The sequence below is a fragment of the Echiichthys vipera genome, assembly GCF_963691815.1.
Source record: "Echiichthys vipera genome assembly, chromosome: 16".
NCBI lineage: Eukaryota > Metazoa > Chordata > Actinopteri > Perciformes > Trachinidae > Echiichthys > Echiichthys vipera.
The window spans coordinates 16,542,235-16,558,825 of record NC_139841.1 but is presented as its reverse complement, the minus strand read 5'-3'; the positions used below and the strand labels follow the sequence as shown (position 1 = coordinate 16,558,825).

General features: G+C 41.6%; 2 protein-coding genes across 3 annotated transcripts; both read left to right on the top strand.

The window, feature by feature from the left end:
- Window positions 1–1,797: 1,797 nt before the first annotated feature.
- slc35e4 (solute carrier family 35 member E4) lies at window positions 1,798–9,324 on the top strand (the record flags this gene model as incomplete). Of its 2 annotated transcripts, XM_083929702.1 has the most annotated exons (3): window positions 1,798–1,924; window positions 2,892–3,502; window positions 6,382–9,324. In XM_083929702.1, 2 exons carry the CDS (start codon window positions 2,911–2,913, stop codon window positions 6,906–6,908), a joined length of 1,119 nt encoding a protein of 372 aa, XP_083785828.1. In that variant the 3' UTR covers window positions 6,909–9,324. The 2 variants fall into 2 exon arrangements, with proteins under 2 accessions (XP_083785828.1, XP_083785827.1); XM_083929701.1 differs by lacking the exon at window positions 1,798–1,924 and having other exon boundaries at window positions 2,875–3,502.
- Window positions 9,325–12,921: 3,597 nt separating this feature from the next.
- Window positions 12,922–14,035, top strand: smtna (smoothelin a). The gene is made up of 3 exons (XM_083929704.1): window positions 12,922–13,129; window positions 13,259–13,410; window positions 13,551–14,035. Exons 1-3 carry the CDS (start codon window positions 13,088–13,090, stop codon window positions 13,696–13,698), a joined length of 342 nt encoding a protein of 113 aa, XP_083785830.1. The 5' UTR covers window positions 12,922–13,087; the 3' UTR covers window positions 13,699–14,035.
- The last annotated feature ends 2,556 nt before the right edge of the window (window positions 14,036–16,591 follow it).

Below are 16,591 nucleotides of genomic sequence, written 5' to 3'. Positions count from 1 at the left end.
TCTTAGAGTGCATAAGTTCTTCTGTAGTGGAAAGCCTCTTCACCTAGCTAATAGTTTGTGGACTCTTACTGCAACATGATGTGAACTCACCTTTTGTGCCCAATGACCTCAAAAATGTATTTTTGAGCTCAAATAAAAACAAAAAGCTGTCACTGTGCTGTTGTTTACTGTCAAACTAACATCGTGCATGGCTTTTAACTCACAATGGATGGATGATACAAAAGATGTGCAGAGAAACGGTGTCTGTCGTGATGCCTCAAGGCCGACAATACATTTATCTTGGGACAGTGTGTCAGACCATTGCAAAAACAAGAGGCGACACAGAGAGCTGCAGCTAAATCTATTCATTTACAAGCTCAATGAATCAATTAAGTCTAATAATAACATAAGGTGGGGCAGTCAGTTGGTCAGTGGTGTTAGCTGTAAGCACGATTGAAAGGATGGTGAGTGGAGTGTTTGTGATGGGGAGCGTGAAGTGTAATGGACATGTGCAGAAGCAAAACTGGGAACACTGATCCCAGGTGTTTCCAATAGAGGATGACCCGACCACACCTACCAGCATCTGCCAAACAGGAAAGGAAGAGGAGACAACCTAGCAATATTGAATGTCAGCTGCTGTCATAAGTGCAACATATCAACAAAAATCTCCCCTCTGACAAATAAAAGTTGTGCTTACTCAATTTTTAGACATACTAAAGGAAATGTGGATATCTAGACTTTTGCATTTGTTACTTTTTAAAACTCCACAAAGTTAAAAAAACAAACAAAACAAGAGTCTGTTTGTCTGAACTTTTGTATGAGCTGTTTGATTAATTTATAAAAAGAAAAGTAAAAGTATTTAAAAAAATTGAAAAAAAAACTGCATTTCATTGTGGTATATGTGATGAAGTATGCATTCACCTCTATCTGAACTGTCATCCATACTTAAACCCCATCACACTTTTCAATACAGTGTATACCCTGAAATAGCATTATTATTAAACCCCATTTCCTCAAACAATGCCTAAACATATTTACTGTGTAAAGCCTGTGCATGCAAGGAACTGAGTTGAATTGGATGGTAATATTGCACTGATGACTCCTATTTAGAATAGATTTGTTACTTTATTGTTATTACAGCTAATTAAACATGAAAGTTAGTTTACCGATTAAGTAAACAAGTAGCCATTTTGGCGTGCGTCTTCATGCCGTTGAATTCCTTTACCTTAGTCCATGGAGTGAATGCTTGGCCTCTATTGACTTTGGTTTTTGCACATCTCAGGTGACTCAGCTGCTGGGACAAATAAGCAGCTGCAGGATTGGCAAACTCCATTTCACCCAGTGCCAGCCTACAGTAGCTGCACCCAACAACAGATAACCCTGGCAACCAGCAACGCCCAACGCTATTGTCTGGTAAAATGTAAACAGAACGTGACAGAAAGTCATTGTCAAACCCGTCAAAAGAAAATATTAAATACTTATTCACACTAAATATATATTTTTTATGGAAAAGCAATACTTTCATTCTGTACCCCTCAAAACGCTCTGTGGGTCTATTCTTTTTTTTAAATATAGCTTTTGATAAAGATTCTACATATTCAACCTTTAAGTCAAACAAAGATGAATACATGAAGAAAGAAAACGCATCGTCGTTTTCATTGGATGGTTAATCACCATGTGATGCCCCAGGCTCCAGCAACACTTCAAAACCTATGTTCAAAACGAGCACAGGGGAGAGACGTTGCATCCTGTTTGCACCATGCACGGAATAATAAACGGGTGGCATTGCCCTTTAAATAAACCATCCAATGACAGTGAAGCGCGTCCTCTGCCAGTCCTCTGTCAGTGTACACTGACAGCACGGTGATACATACGTGCACAGTGACCGAGTGACGGAGATTTAGGGATGCTACCAGTGCTGTTAAAGTACTCGTCGACGAACAAGGTAAAAGACGATGAAACCCATATTCTAAGAAAATGTCCCGTTCACTTAAAGCTAACACCGCGTCATGCCAGTGACGGTTGTTTTTGTACGTTAACGTGTGCGCGCTAACGTTACCTTGTCACTAGCTAGGAAAAGCTCGAGCGCATAAACACATTCAGGTGTCAAGTGTCAATCCGTAAGCAGAGGTCAGCTAACTTCACCTAACGTTACCATTTTTATTTGTGTCAGACAAAGGGACTGTTGTTGTCTTGTGTTAACGGTTACCAAGCATTAAACCGCTGTAGCTAACAGACGCTACACAGCGCTACGTGACGTGCGCGTTCATGTTTTCGAAGGGCTCCGCGCATACTCGGAGAACTGGAGTTAGATCCAGGTAACTCCTATTTCTCCTCTGCTCCAGTGCCCGGAAAGGCATATCCTTGGGCGATGAAGTAAGCTGCTATTTAAAGCCAGAGCAGAGAAAAACATAACATATGTGAGCTGCTGCTGTCTTATACACTGAGTTATGGTTAGGCACATCCAGTACTTGATGTTTTACTACAGTGTTGAGGTTTTTGGTGCATCACAGTGAAGTCGTCGCCGTCAGGACAATATAAACCAATCCCCGCAGTCTTCTTCGTGGAGAAGATTGTAGGTGCGTACGCTTTTTTTTCCAGCCCTCTCCAGACAGCTCTTATTCCTCCCCCTTTTATGTCTTCCTGGTCCAGCAGCATATGTCATGTCATGCCTGCGCGGGGTAAGTTACGCAACCAGTCTGCCATACAAAATAGAAAACACGTGTCTGTAGGCGCGGTGCTGTAATTTCAGGTTTTACTGAGCAACACACAGACCGGCTAACACCGCAGAGGAGAACAACAGCTGTGTCGCAGGCTATTTCCGCGATTTATAGCTCCAAACTTGCCGGTTTGGATCATGCATTTCAACCGGAGGTGAGAGGTACGGGACTCAACATGTGTTTTCCTTTCAGAGAGGACAATGATACGAACATGATCAACGCCGATGGCTTCTCAAAATGCGAGGCGACTGTGCAAGAGAGAGGCAGGAGGCGGCCACCGGCAGAGATGCTCCATCTGCTGTCAGCTGTTATTGTTTGGCTGGTGACGGGAACCACCATCTCCAGCCTCAACAAATGGATTTTTGCAGTTTACAACTTCAGGTACCCTCTGCTGCTGTCAGCGTTGCACATGCTGACAGCCATAGTGGTGGACTATGGGCTGATCAAACTGCGGGTGATCAGCCACAGAGGGGTCGGAGAGAAGGACTTGACCCCCAGTGCAAAATGTAAGGTGTTCCTGTTGAGTCTGACATTTTGTGCAAGTATCGCTTTTGGGAACATGGGTCTGAACCATGTCGAGCTGTCTTTTGCACAAATGATCTATACCACCACTCCGCTCTTTACTTTGGCCATCTCAACGCTGATCCTGGGCAAACAACATCACATCCTCAAATACACAGCCATGATGCCCATCTGCCTGGGAGCCTCTTTCAGCATCATGGGAGAAGTCCAGTTTGATCAGACCGGCTGCTTCTTTGTGTTTGCAGCAACCATGCTGAGGGGTGTCAAGTCCATTCAGCAGAGTAAGTACCATTTTCACCATGTCACTTTAGTGTTTTTCTTTGTTGTTTTATTGACTTTTTGTTGTGTCACAGAAAGTAGCCTTAGCTTTTCATTACTGGAAATTTCCTCTCATGCCACAGACATCAGAGGTTATTTTAGTGTTTCCCCCAGACACCGCAGCAGTTTGGAACTTTTTAGTGATTCACTCCTCAGTCCAGTAACACACCAGCACATTTAGGTGGAAAATCAGAGTAGCATAGTTTCTGGTTTCTAAGGGAACATGATACAAACATCAATAGTCTATGAGTCTGCTGGACTTCATCTTCGCCATCATCTGGTCAGCTGATAGATTCAAGGAAGTTTTGTAAAAGTTCATCTTATTGGCCAGCCAAGATTCTGTTATTCTGAATCTATTTAAATACAAACTGCATTCAAGTAAGAAAGGCCCCAAAACACTGTTGAGTAACGGATCAATTACCAGTTTAAAATGTCTTGACTCATTTTTTGTCAGTTATTAATGTTTGTTGTTTGCTCTTTACTGAGTGGAACGACCCGGTGAAACAAAGACCAGTAGCCTGATATCCGACAGAACTTTTAACTAGTTACAACTGTGTGAAGTGGTTGGACTCTAAGGTCTGGACCCAGGTAAATGTAACATTACCGTACAAAACAACCATTTTTAGATTGAATGTTTGGCTGTAGAACAAATCCGGACAGAATCCCTTCTTGAATCAAAGTCATATAGGCTTAAAAGTGCTACCCTCAGTACAGTTATCCAATCTACCAATTTATCTAATGTTCTGTGCTCTCTCAGGGAAGCATTTCTGTAAGGAATTCCTTTAAAGTTGGTTTCAGCGTGCAAAGGATTAGGTTCTTTAACGTCATTAGTCTCCACAACATTTGGATAGTTGCCAGAGAAGAAGAAAGAAAGCAATGAGTTTCTAAAAATAAATATAGAGGAATATATGGAGGCCAGGCCTGTATTTAATTATTATGTAACACTAAAGCAGATATTCAGTTTTACTCAGAAAATTGTAATGCTACATACTTTGTACCTGGAGGAGCAGAGGGGCACCACAGGGGCATACTCGTGACTAGCAGGTCACAGTTTAAATACTTCAGTATAGCTGTTCAGTGACTGCTTATAATGTAGGAGTTAATTCGTATGCAGGGAGGAAAATGTAAGTCCTAATTGCATTTGGAGCAGAATTTGTAAACAAAGTCCCGCAGGATGAAGCTGCTGCCAGTGTTGTGTTGTTATGTTTCACCGGTTTCAATTGAAACGGGCCTCGCCCTCTCAAGAGCCTCGACGTGCATTTAAAGATTTAATAATCCACCCACTTTTTAAAGTGCCGCTCGGTCCTGTCTGTCTCTTTACTTGTCATTCATGAGAGCGTGCTGAGTACATTTCCCAGGGCTGGAGGGGCGGACTGGCCATCGGGAGGTTCGGGAGATTTCCATCGTGAGCCAAACTGACAGTCATATTTCATTTTCAGATGTCAGTTACGGTTATGGACATATTGAAATAGGCGATGGTAAGGTCCTCAGCCGCGACATTCGCCGGCTTGGCTTTCGTTCGACAGACTGGGCCAGATTAATATTGTCAATTTAGAGTGGGGTTGCGAGCGACCGATCTGACCCTTCCAACTTGGACTTCGCTACTTTTTGTTAAATCTGATTGGCTCAGCCTGGCCCTTGGCCCGTTGGCCGGGTCACTTTCTTCCCTCTGAAGTTACACAGATAAAACTGATACATTTTTAAACGTACAAAAGGTGATGGTGGAGATGAGAGAGACAAAGAAGTTGAGATTAAAAAGAAATAAACAGCTACCTACTAAAGTTTATTATTACTACTATTGTTGTAAGTCAAGTCCAGTGACTATAGTGGAGGTGACGCTGGGGCACAGGGTGACTGCAGTCATGGTGTTGAGGAGGAGGAGGAGGAGGAGGACAATGATGAAGAGGAGGGGGACAGTCAGGGGGAACCAGCAAATATACAGTCAAATGTCCCAGTGCAGTGGGCAGGGCTGGATAGGGCTTGGCTCTGCATTAGCTACTCCGTTGGTTCCATACAGTCTAAAGCCACTGTGAGTGTCAAGACCTTTGGCGAAATCGTTTCACTGTCAGAATTCGATCGGGAAGTTATTTTATCCCCATTCAAGTTAGTCAACGTTTGAGGACTTTATATTCTATATTTCCTTTAAATATTCAGTCCCTGGAATTGGGCCCCACGTTAGCTCTTGAAACGGGCCACCAGATGTTGGCCTCTGCCTGCTGTTTTATTTTTAATCATGACATTAAACATTTGAGTCCATCCTGAGGTCCTAAACTAGCTGTGCGATGTTGTCTCAAGTTAAAAAAAAACTATTTTTCACCCTCTCTCACTCGTTGTAAAGTTCACTTTTCTGACACACTGTTTTTGTTTAAAGGCCCAGACTCAAAGCATTTCCACAGGGTTGGCACCGTATGTGAACACTAAGAAGTGTTTATAGTAGGTGAAGAATTTTCAAGCTGCCCTGGCGCTTACAAACAAATCAAGAGGTTTTATAGATGTTTCCTGCTTCTTACATGTCTGACTTCAAGAAAATTCAAGGATTTAAGCATAATTTCCTGCCATTTTCCTGCTATAACACAGATTTAGAGCTAGTTGTCAAGTTTTCAGTGAACAGAATAGACTCGTAGACTTGTAATTTTGACTCGAAAAACAGAGGAACCCTCTGTAATGTCACTTGAACGATCCACTACAACACTGCATGTTTCTCAAAAAGAACAAGGCTTTGTAGTTGCTGAATCAGATATTTTTTCTAAGTAGGTAATGCAGTGGATCACTATCTCAGTAACACTTTCTATGTCAAAAAACACTATTGTTTGTAACCGCCCAAATTACTCTGTTTACTCAGGCATCCTACTTCAGGAGGAGAAAATTAACTCGGTGTTCCTGCTCTACCTGATGTCCATTCCTAGCTTCTGCATCTTGGCCGTGGCCGCTCTGGCCTTAGAAAACTGGGCTATGCTGGAATCGCCACTTTATTACGACCGCCACCTGTGGGTCTTTATCTTACTCAGCTGCCTGGGTTCAGTCATGTACAACCTGGCCAGCTGCTGCGTCATCACGCTCACCTCTGCTGTCACTCTGCATATCCTCGGCAACCTGAGCGTGGTGGGAAACCTGCTGTTGTCTCAGCTGCTTTTCGGCACTGAGTTGTCCGCTCTCAGCTGCGCCGGCGCGGTGCTGACTTTGTCTGGCATGCTCATTTATCAGAACTCAGAGTTCATCGTCAGCTTCCTTGACGCACGAAGGGCCAAAGCTGAAAAGTCCGGACGGATGGATTTCCATACTGCAAGTGGAGAGGACAAAGCTAGTGCGTCTGAACCAACACATCATCAGCAGAGAACGGACGGGAAACAGCAAGACAAGATGGAATGAACTGAAAGGATGAAGGAGAGAATTAAATGTTTAAAGCCCTGGCTGTAGATTTCTACCCATTGTTTTTGTAAGTGGTTAGGAGCAGCAGACAGAGTGTGACCTTATATAGCCGTTATTGTTTTAACTTCCTCACTGTGCCAGTTTATTTCTCCTCCAATCACAGAAGTTCTTCTGCAGAAAGCAAAAGGTTTCCTTTTCATTTTCACGGTGATGGTTAAATTCTCTCCTTCATCTGTAAATCACTCATACATAGCCTATAGCGGTACATGCATGCAATAGCACACTAAACAGGTTGATACCTCATGAGGTATTCACACTGTCACTCATACTACTCCACTGTGAAAATGTTCTCATTGACAGAGGGCTTTAATCAATGTTTTGGGGGGCTGTGGTGGATATTGCAGACTGCAAAGAGCCTCCTGTTTCTTTGAGGCTTAGAAAGCACTCCGCCTCGAATCTGAGCGGGCACAATTTATATTAAAAATATATAGTAATGGTACTGTTACCTGATATTCACCTGGCCCTGTCATTGTAAGGGACTGGGCTTTAGGCAGCTTTTCATTTTTTTTGGTATGTAAAGCACGAAGCTTGTTCAATAAGGACACTAAAACTTTTATTTAGAGGCAGAAGTTTCAATGATGGTCAACGTTTTTGTGCAATGAGACGCCTTTTCTTTAACTGAAGCACATTTTTACATAAGATGCCTGAGCTCTGCGTCCTGTCCTCTCTTCTGAACCTCAGTGTGGCTTCCCACTTAAGGCCTATTTTGTTCTTAGGCAGCCTCTGTAGAATTAGTCCAATTATTAGCATATTTTCCAACGCAAGCCGTGCACTCACTGTAGCTTGCCTCGATAATTAGGTTCACAAGTTCTCTAAGGAGTGGCACTCAACTTTATCTGTCGTTTCCCTATGGAGGACATGAGGAAGAAGAAGATTGAGCTGTCCTTTAAAGTTGCTTCTTAAATCCTAACCAGTGTCATCTGTTAGGTTTAATCTTTCTCTTTCTGTGGGTGAAATTAAAAAAAAACCTGACCTGCTGGACAGTGTTATGCTTTCTCTCAGTATTTTCGGTATATTTTATTTTGTGTCAAAACCTATTATATTCCCCTTTTAATATTTATGTGGAAGAAAATATTTATTTTTTGAATGGCCATAGCAGTCAGGGGCTTTGTAATGCTGTAGATTTTGGTCCTCAAGTCTCTAGTACATGCATTCATGTAATATGAGACTTCCCAGGTCCCTCCTGCTTTCTCTCTTTAGAGAAAAGTCAAATATAGGCAGAAGAGTGCATGCTGCTGCTCCTGAAAGCATCTTAAATGATCCAGGATGTCTGTTACTCTGCGCACCCTCTTACATGTGTGCCAAATGTCTTTTGCTGTGTCTTTTTTGGTCACACTATGTCAAAGTACTGGTTCTGTCATTGACCAGTCATGATCATTTTGAGCTCCCACAAGACGCAACAACAAAGCCATACGTCAAAGTTACATTTTCTGCATATACTGCCATAAGAGTAATTGCAGGCAGGATTGTATGCTGAAAGGTTTTACTTGATTTATCACTAATTTAATATTCAAGGGTGCTGTGAATCCCCAGTCAGTTGAAAATAGGTTTTTAAAAAAAAGGGTTTAATTTTTGCAGTTAGCTTTGTTGATTTAATATTTCAAAACCAACTTCTGTTGTCAGCCACTCTCAACGACAGGTTTCGATATGTATAGTAGATAATTTCACTGGTTTTACATTGTTGAATACCTCAGCTGTTAAATAGCACTTGTTATGCCCTTGTGATCATTGATTATTTACTACTGGACTGAGATCGAGCAGTTTTTCAACTTCCACAATAAAACTGCAGCATGTGAATGATGAATTTTTACTGTTTTCAGTAGGTTACAGATGTCAGCATATTTAAAAAACCTATTCACATGTTGTCCCATGATCAGAACGGCCATTTTTTTTATAGTCTCTCAACGATCGCAAGCTTGTGAAAGTTTGGCAGGTTTTGCTGCATTTTCTCGTAAATATCATGTTGGGTAGAATATGTGTGAAGCAAAGAAACTGTTGCACTTAAAAGGTACGAAGACGATGCCTTCGAAGCCTACGGTTCCTGTGTACATACTGGTTTTAATTGGTTGCAAAGCTAGTTTGGTGCAAATAGTTATTTTATGATAATGTATTTTATAGTCATATATGGCTGGTTTAACCTATACTGGTGGTTTGAGAATATGTTTGCCTCATGCCTTATTTGGACATACTGTAGATAATAAAAAAGGAGTGATCTGATTTGTCATTTTGTCCATTTTTATTTTAATACTTTGAATGCCAACAGCAGGGGCTTCTGTTTAGGGGCAAAGATATGGGCGATTCATATACACATGGTCTGCAATTGCTTGTATAAAAATAAATGAAACTAACCACCTCATTACTGAAGCAGAGTTGTTTTTGAAATTCTGGTCAAAAGTTTGACTTCTAAACACATGTTTACAATATTTTCTGATAGTATATTAAGAAATCCTCTAATACATGTGTACAATATTTTCTGATAGTATATTTAAAAAAAGTTATTTCACCTTTTATTAATTGTTAGTTTTTCACAGTGTTTTTACAAGAATGTACAACACCACACAATACAGTGCATTATGTTTTTAATGATTGATTAAACTGTCAATTTGAATAAAACAAAACGTCCCAACAGTTGAAAACAGAAAATATTCATTTTTAAATGATGTAAATTAGCAAATCCTCACACAGGAACGTTTTTTATTTTTAGTTCATAAAATGAATGCCAATCTACTAATCAATTAATCTGCTAATTGTGTTAGCGGGACATGCCTCTCCAGAAACAGGGTTAGCCTTATTTTGTAATGTCACAGTATTAAAAGCACAGGTATAAATGATAAATTGAATGATGGCTGAATTCTATTTAGCTGCTTCAGTTTCAGGGTGCTGGTATTTGAGCATGCTGATTCAATATCACGCTGCCATCATGATGTGCTGGGACACTTGAACAGAACAGAGCCAGAACTAATCTTATTAGTGTCACCTGTGCTTTTTCTACTACAACAATTCAAATATCTGCTGTATGAAACCGGACTATGGTGAACCTCAGCATGTTGTCATGCACTGGGAGGTTATATTTGAGGCAGTTGTGAGTGTTCACCACTTGGCGGAGCAATTTGTCCACTTTCTGATTTAATTAGATCATTCTCTAAATCTGCCTCAACTCTTAAACACTAATCCCCGCAGAAGTTGAAGAGTGTATTTTGCGAATTGTGTTTTTTTTTTTTGACACATTATTGTGTGCGTGTGTGCACGCTCTGTCCTCTCGTGTACAGATTCCTCTACTTCTGTAAACAGGGTCCCACTGGTTAGCCCTTTGCCTGAATAAGGCAGTGCTCCTCACTTTCTCGCCCTTGTTAACCCTTTGTTTTCCAGCCAAATGAGTTGCCTGCAGTACCCTCCGAATGAGGCGTAACCAAGTGAAAATTGTGATGGAAAATCTTCAATTGGTAAAGTTTCACATGCCATCACCCCAGGATGCAGCAACAAGAGGAGAGACGCTGCTGAGGGTGACATAGACTTTTCCCCTCCTCTTCCTCCCTTCCCATCTTGGGTGGTTCATGTAAGCAACCTCCACTCGCTCTCCAAACATGCATCCTTATGAAGCGCTGTGGTGCAAGGTGGGATGTTCTCACAGCTCTCCAGACAAGTCTAAAGGAGAATCGAGGAGAGGCTGAAAACTTCTAAGAAGACACAAACGTTCGCACCTGAAAACAGGTAAGTGACACTGCACCTCAGAGCCACCACCAATTCTTATCAGTGTGTTTTTCAAATTTTTACGACACATTTTGTACCATCAGGCTTTACTATGACTCCCTTTCCCCGTGTCTGAGCACATAGTTTTACACTGTTATCAAATTGTTTTAGTCATGATCTCGTTCCACTACATTACTATATTTGTACGTGTTTGTGCCCCTTCTGCGCTGCACTCAGCCAGTTGCTGAGACACACTGAGAGGTGCTTCAGTAAGACAAACATTTCTGTGCACGGCTGCTCAGTTTGTGTCTGTAAGGTCTCACACAGCTGTTTATATTTGAATTGCTGCAATGTGATTTTACGCTCTGTGACATTTATACAAAGTGACTTTATACAAAGTGTAAATAACAAAGTATCTGGTCTGTGTAAATAATTCAAACAAATAATATACTGTACAGGCCAAGCTGTTGCCTTTACATGTTAGAAAGGTGAAGATCTTCTGCCTCTCTTTATTTTTCTGCATCTTTATTGCAGTCTTTCAGTTCTTATCCTGTTAAATATTCTCAAAAAATGTATGCATCTTAAATATGTGTCTCTAGTGTTGTGTTTTTGCACCATCCAGCAGATTTGCTCTAAAGATATGGAGACAAAAACTGATAGTGGATCAGCATCGGTTACCAGTGAAGAACTGGCTGCTATTGAGGATGAAGAGGTTCTTAACAAGATGGTATGCCAATTATTTTAGTTTGTGTCTCTTACCATCACACGTGCAGCCTACAGTATATCATGCAAACAGCGTTGTAAGAGCAGGCAGGGAGTTTCCCCTTGTGCAAAGAGAAATGTTTTTTATTGTCACAGATAATCTTAAATGTTTGAATTCAAAATGTGCTGTCATCACTCTGACACTGACTTCTCTCACAAGTTATCTTTGAAAATTAGATGACATTTATCCCAGCAGTTTACTTTAACCAGCATATTTGTCTTTTTAGCTGGACAGTGCCAAAGATTTTGAAGAGAGACGAATAATACGTGCTGCATTAAGGGACCTGCTCAAGAAAAAGAGAGGTAAAATTGGATACTTGCTCTCAAGTTACCATAATAATATCTCCATTATTCCTCTGAATTATGCTTTCTTTGCTTTCTTAATTCTCCACCATCTCTCTCTCTCTCTCTCTCTCTCTCTCTGTCTCTCTCTCTCTCTCTCTCTCTCTCTCTCTCTCTCTCTCTCTCTCTGTCTCTCTCTCTCTCTCTCTCTCTCTCTCTCTCTCTCACACATCAGATAAACGGGAGCAGGATCGAGGATCGAGGCAGCAGGACTTGAGGCAGCAGGGCCTGACCAAAGGAGGCACATCAGTGGGAGCTGTGGGCATAGGCAGGGCGTCCATGAACCAGCAGCCACTCACAAACAGTAAGTTTATAGCGACGCTCTCGGACAGACTGTTTGTTTTATTTAAATGATGTTTGCCTTTTGACATTGGTTTGATTCTCCTTCACCTTGTTAGAGCCACCAGGCCAGTCCTCTCCATCAACAGGCAGGTGAGTCAATGGTCAGTTTTTATTTTGGGTTTATTAACTATACAAAGCAGGGTTTCAAAAAAGCCTCAAATCCTATTACATTTTTCAATTTAATTACATTTTTTAGGGCAATGTTAACCTTGCATGAAAAACCACAACTGAAGCCTGTCAACATCAAAGTCTTTATTTCTAATGGGAGCTGGATTTATTTCTGCAAAGCAGAGTCTTGTATATTTAGTAATACACCCAAAAAGGGAAAAAAATGCTTCTCTTATTCAAAGCATTTGCCAAGTTAAAGAAGAACGCCACCTCAATTAGGAATTCCGATACGTTATTTCCATGGCCTAGAAAAGTTCAATCCGTGTTTGTGTACATGAGCGACTCTCTCTAGGAGCCAGAAACCAGAGAAGTCTCAAGCCTGTGATGTCATCAAGTATAAAGTCTGGAGCTGCTCCACAGACAACGAATGGGAGACTGATTTTCTTTTGTTTGTTTTTTTAAACCCAAATGAGCTTTATGCTATTGTAGTGTTGTTAGCTGTGTAGCAGAAAATGTACTCAGAACATCCCCCTGGACACACTCTGCGTCATCTATTACATCTTTCACAATATACTGTCTGTGGAGCAGATCCAAACTTTATACGGGATGACATGAAATTTTTGGATTTTTGAGAGAATTGTTCATGTTTACTAATATTTGTCCGACTGTCTTAGATCATAGGAATAAAATGTTTGGATTTTTTATAAAAATAGGCGCAGTTCCCCTTTAAATGATGAAGGTAAGCCATACTTTCTGTACATGCAGTGTGTATCTCGTCATTGTTTCTTCTCCTCAGCAAGACCAGTCTCACTGTAGCCTCAGCCCAGAAATGTCCTCCTCCCGCTGCAGCACCCAATCTTAAAAATGTCAAACAGATGCTTCTGGACTGGTGCAGGGCCAAAACCGAGCCATATGAGGTAAACATGCCCTGACTCTCTTTGTCTGTGAATTATTGCCCAGTGGAGCTATACATAGCTCTGCCCCTTATGTCTCATTCTCTGCCACTATTTCTTCTAAAAACTGATTCTCTCTGTTATGAAAAACAGGGGGTGGACATCCACAACTTCTCCTCAAGTTGGAAAGACGGCATAGCCTTCTGCGCCTTGGTGCACCGTTTCTTCCCCGATGCATTTGAGTACTCCATTCTCAACCCCAACAAGCCTAGGGAAAACTTCCAGCTGGCTTTCAACACTGCAGAGTGAGCTGTCATTCCTTATATGAAGAAGCAGATGCATCTTGTCTGGAACAGACTCCAGCAGTTCATTGCTGATAGAAGCAAAGTGACTTTCTGTGTTATAGTTTGTCAGTGACTCACTCTCTCTCCCTTCCTGTCTGCAGGAGGCTGGCTGGCTGCCCCCCTCTGCTGGACGCTGATGACTTAGTCAGGATGAACGAGCCCGACTGGAAGTGTGTGTACACGTACATCCAGGAGTTCTATCGCTGCCTAGTGGAGAAAGGCCTAGTCAAAACCAAAAAGCGACCGTAAACACTGACAGCTCTATAAATGATTGTCTGTTATTACACACTTCAGCACCAAAAAGATAATATTGTGCACCTTTTTCAACTGAATATTTACGTTTTATCCCTGATCTTAGAGTTGATATTAAGTATCTAATGTGCAGCTGACTTGCCATGTGAATGTAAATGCACAGTTCCTAATGTGTACTGTAGTATTTGACTGTGTGTTAGCTGGGACTTATTGGTGCCTGTCTCTCAGTGGACAGCTGGCGCTTAGGATCAGTACATTCCACTGAGATTACACATCTGCATTAATCCCTGTCAGAGCCACAGAGATTCTGGGAACACATTTTTATCATGAAGGCCTGAGGGTGTGAGTATTACAGACATATTTAATAAATATCCCTTCCATTGTACATGCTGTTGTTCTCTAACTATAAATGATGGTCAAACTATGGTACTTTAGATACCAAAGTGTTTTATTTTCCTGATACAATATTCAGTATCTCCTCATTTTTTATTTAAAACTTTTCAGCCAGGATATATATATTTATACCCTTTGAGATTTGTGTTTGACTTTAGAGAGCCTGTTTTAAAAGACATGGTGCGTTTACTGACAGGAACGACACATCATAAATTGTAGGATGTTCCGATACCATTTTCCCTCCCCATACCGATTCCGATACTCGTGCTGTGGGAATCGGCCGATACCGAGTACAGATACCGATACCAGTCTGTTTAAAAAAAGGAAAAGACCTTGCTATGCCTGAATGACTGTGATATGATTACCATTGGGGCCTGGATCAGGTTAAACCCTTTGTAAAACATGAATAAATACAGCCAATGGAATCCATTTATTCTTCTAATTATTTTTGAATAGATCGGTATAAAACAGAAGTGCAACACCAACTTAACTAAATAATTAAAGGAATAATTATTAACAAGAACTACTAAGAATTATTAAACTGATTAATTAAAGATTAAGAAGAACCGTGTCAGAGCTTACGGAGCTGACCAGTAAATAGATTCCTATTTCTAAGAAACTACGTGGTATTGGATCGGTTCTGGACTTCAGTACTCGCAGATACTGATGGCATTTCCGATACTGGTGTCGGAATTGAAACAACTCTAATCCAGTGTTATGTGAGCTAGACATGAACTATAGGGACTATCTTGGACTGCATCATCTGCATTTTGTGGGCCCCCTGACTTCATGGAGGTGGTATAGATAACTGGAATATTCCTTTTAATGAATCCCTAAATAATTACACAGCTTTTATAATGAGCACATCGACACATTGCACAGTTCATATCGTGAATAATGTACTTAACATTATAGGACTAAATGCTTCTAGTATTACTACTACTAATAATAATAATTATAATAATAATCACAGGTTTTTGTTGTTGTTTCATTTAATCAACATATTGTAAGCTGCAAGCACAAAAATGTGTACAGCTGTACTTCATTGATTACATAAAACAGGTAGCTTTAATTTAAATATTGGCATGCTGATCAATTGCTCCCACCAGTGACGCACAAATGCCTGTTTATGCGTCACTGATAGGACAGATGCTCAATTATTTCTGTCCGGGTGCACTTTGGCAGCAGATTTTTGTTTTGCTTCATCCGCTCTGCCCAACCCCTCAGGTACCCATATGATTTACCCAGAGTGCACAGAGAGAGAGAGAAGAGAGAGAGAGAAGAGAGAGAGAAAGAGAGAGAAAGAGAGAGAGAGAGAGAGAGAGAGAGAGAGAGAGAGAGAGAGAGAGGGAGAGAGAGAGGGAGAGAGAGAGGGAGAGAGAGAGAGAGAGAGAGAGAGAGAGAGAGAGAGAGAGAGAGAGAGAGGTGCATCAGAGCGCGCGTGATGGGTTTGCTGTACGGCCGGTGTGCAGGATGTGCATGCGGGATGCTGACCGAAAAGTGCACAACTGCTCCGGCCAATTGCGCAGCGCTATAGACAGTGATAAGTAGGATGAGGTACGATCAGCTGTTGTATCATAGTGTAAGCATCAACATGCAAAAGTCTGGACACATCAGCCGTGACCGCCTGCTGTCCTGACACCCCGCCGCGCGGTCTGCACCGAGACGTTCGCTCTCCGCGGTACCGACGGGTCGCATCCGTCCTGCAGGCAGGCAGGCTGGGTCGGTCTGTCTCCGGACCGTACATCGATCTCCGCCCTTATGTGACAGCCCTGTCGCGTTGATTGGCGCGACTAATGCTGATCCCCTCTGTGTATTTGTGAGGTCACCTTTGCGGTTCACCTTGGAAATTCAAAAAAAAAAAAAAAATCGCATGAAAGGTAAGACATGTTTTCACGAGGATGTTTTCACTGCGTGTTTGTGTTGATTTTATTGTACAATTGTGCCTTGTTGTGGTGTTTTTCACGAGTCAAGCTGGAACCTCTGTAGATAACAGAGCTGTCATTCAGACCTGTAGGCTGGTGGACTGAAATAGAAAAAAGGGCCCACTTGTACTGTAGCACTCTGAAAGTTGCCTTTTCACTTTTAAAGTGAATTCATTACAAAGCTGATCTGATCACCAATAGTCAACGCTCTGTTTCGCAGGTTACTACTGTGGTCACATGATATTCTCTGTTACAAAGAGATCCTCATTTGCATATCATGAATGATTAAAAGTGGTGTATAATTTCTGCGTGGGAGGGCCTTCTCCTCCTATATCAGGCACCCTCTTCCTTGTGACCTACAGTGTCTGTTGACATTGTGTGATGTGCTCCATTATCTGCAGCTGAGTGTGAACTGTGATCCTGAGACAGAAGTGATGGTAGCTGAAGGGCGAGCAGTAACGATGCTATCCCATAATGATCACCAACACTTCTGTCTTTTGCTTTTTAAAAAAGGGTCAGGGGGCTAATTAACGTTGCTAGGCAACAAGGATCCAGGTCACACAGCTAGTTCC

Bases quoted from the DNA above. Each gene is read 5' to 3' on its own strand.
- smtna (XM_083929704.1), top strand. From the start codon at position 13,088: ATGCTTCTGGACTGGTGCAGGGCCAAAACCGAGCCATATGAG. The intron at 13,130-13,258 runs GTAAACATGCCC...TATGAAAAACAG, and splicing joins CCAAAACCGAGCCATATGAG to GGGGTGGACATCCACAACTT. The intron at 13,411-13,550 runs GTGAGCTGTCAT...TCCTGTCTGCAG, and splicing joins CTGGCTTTCAACACTGCAGA to GAGGCTGGCTGGCTGCCCCC.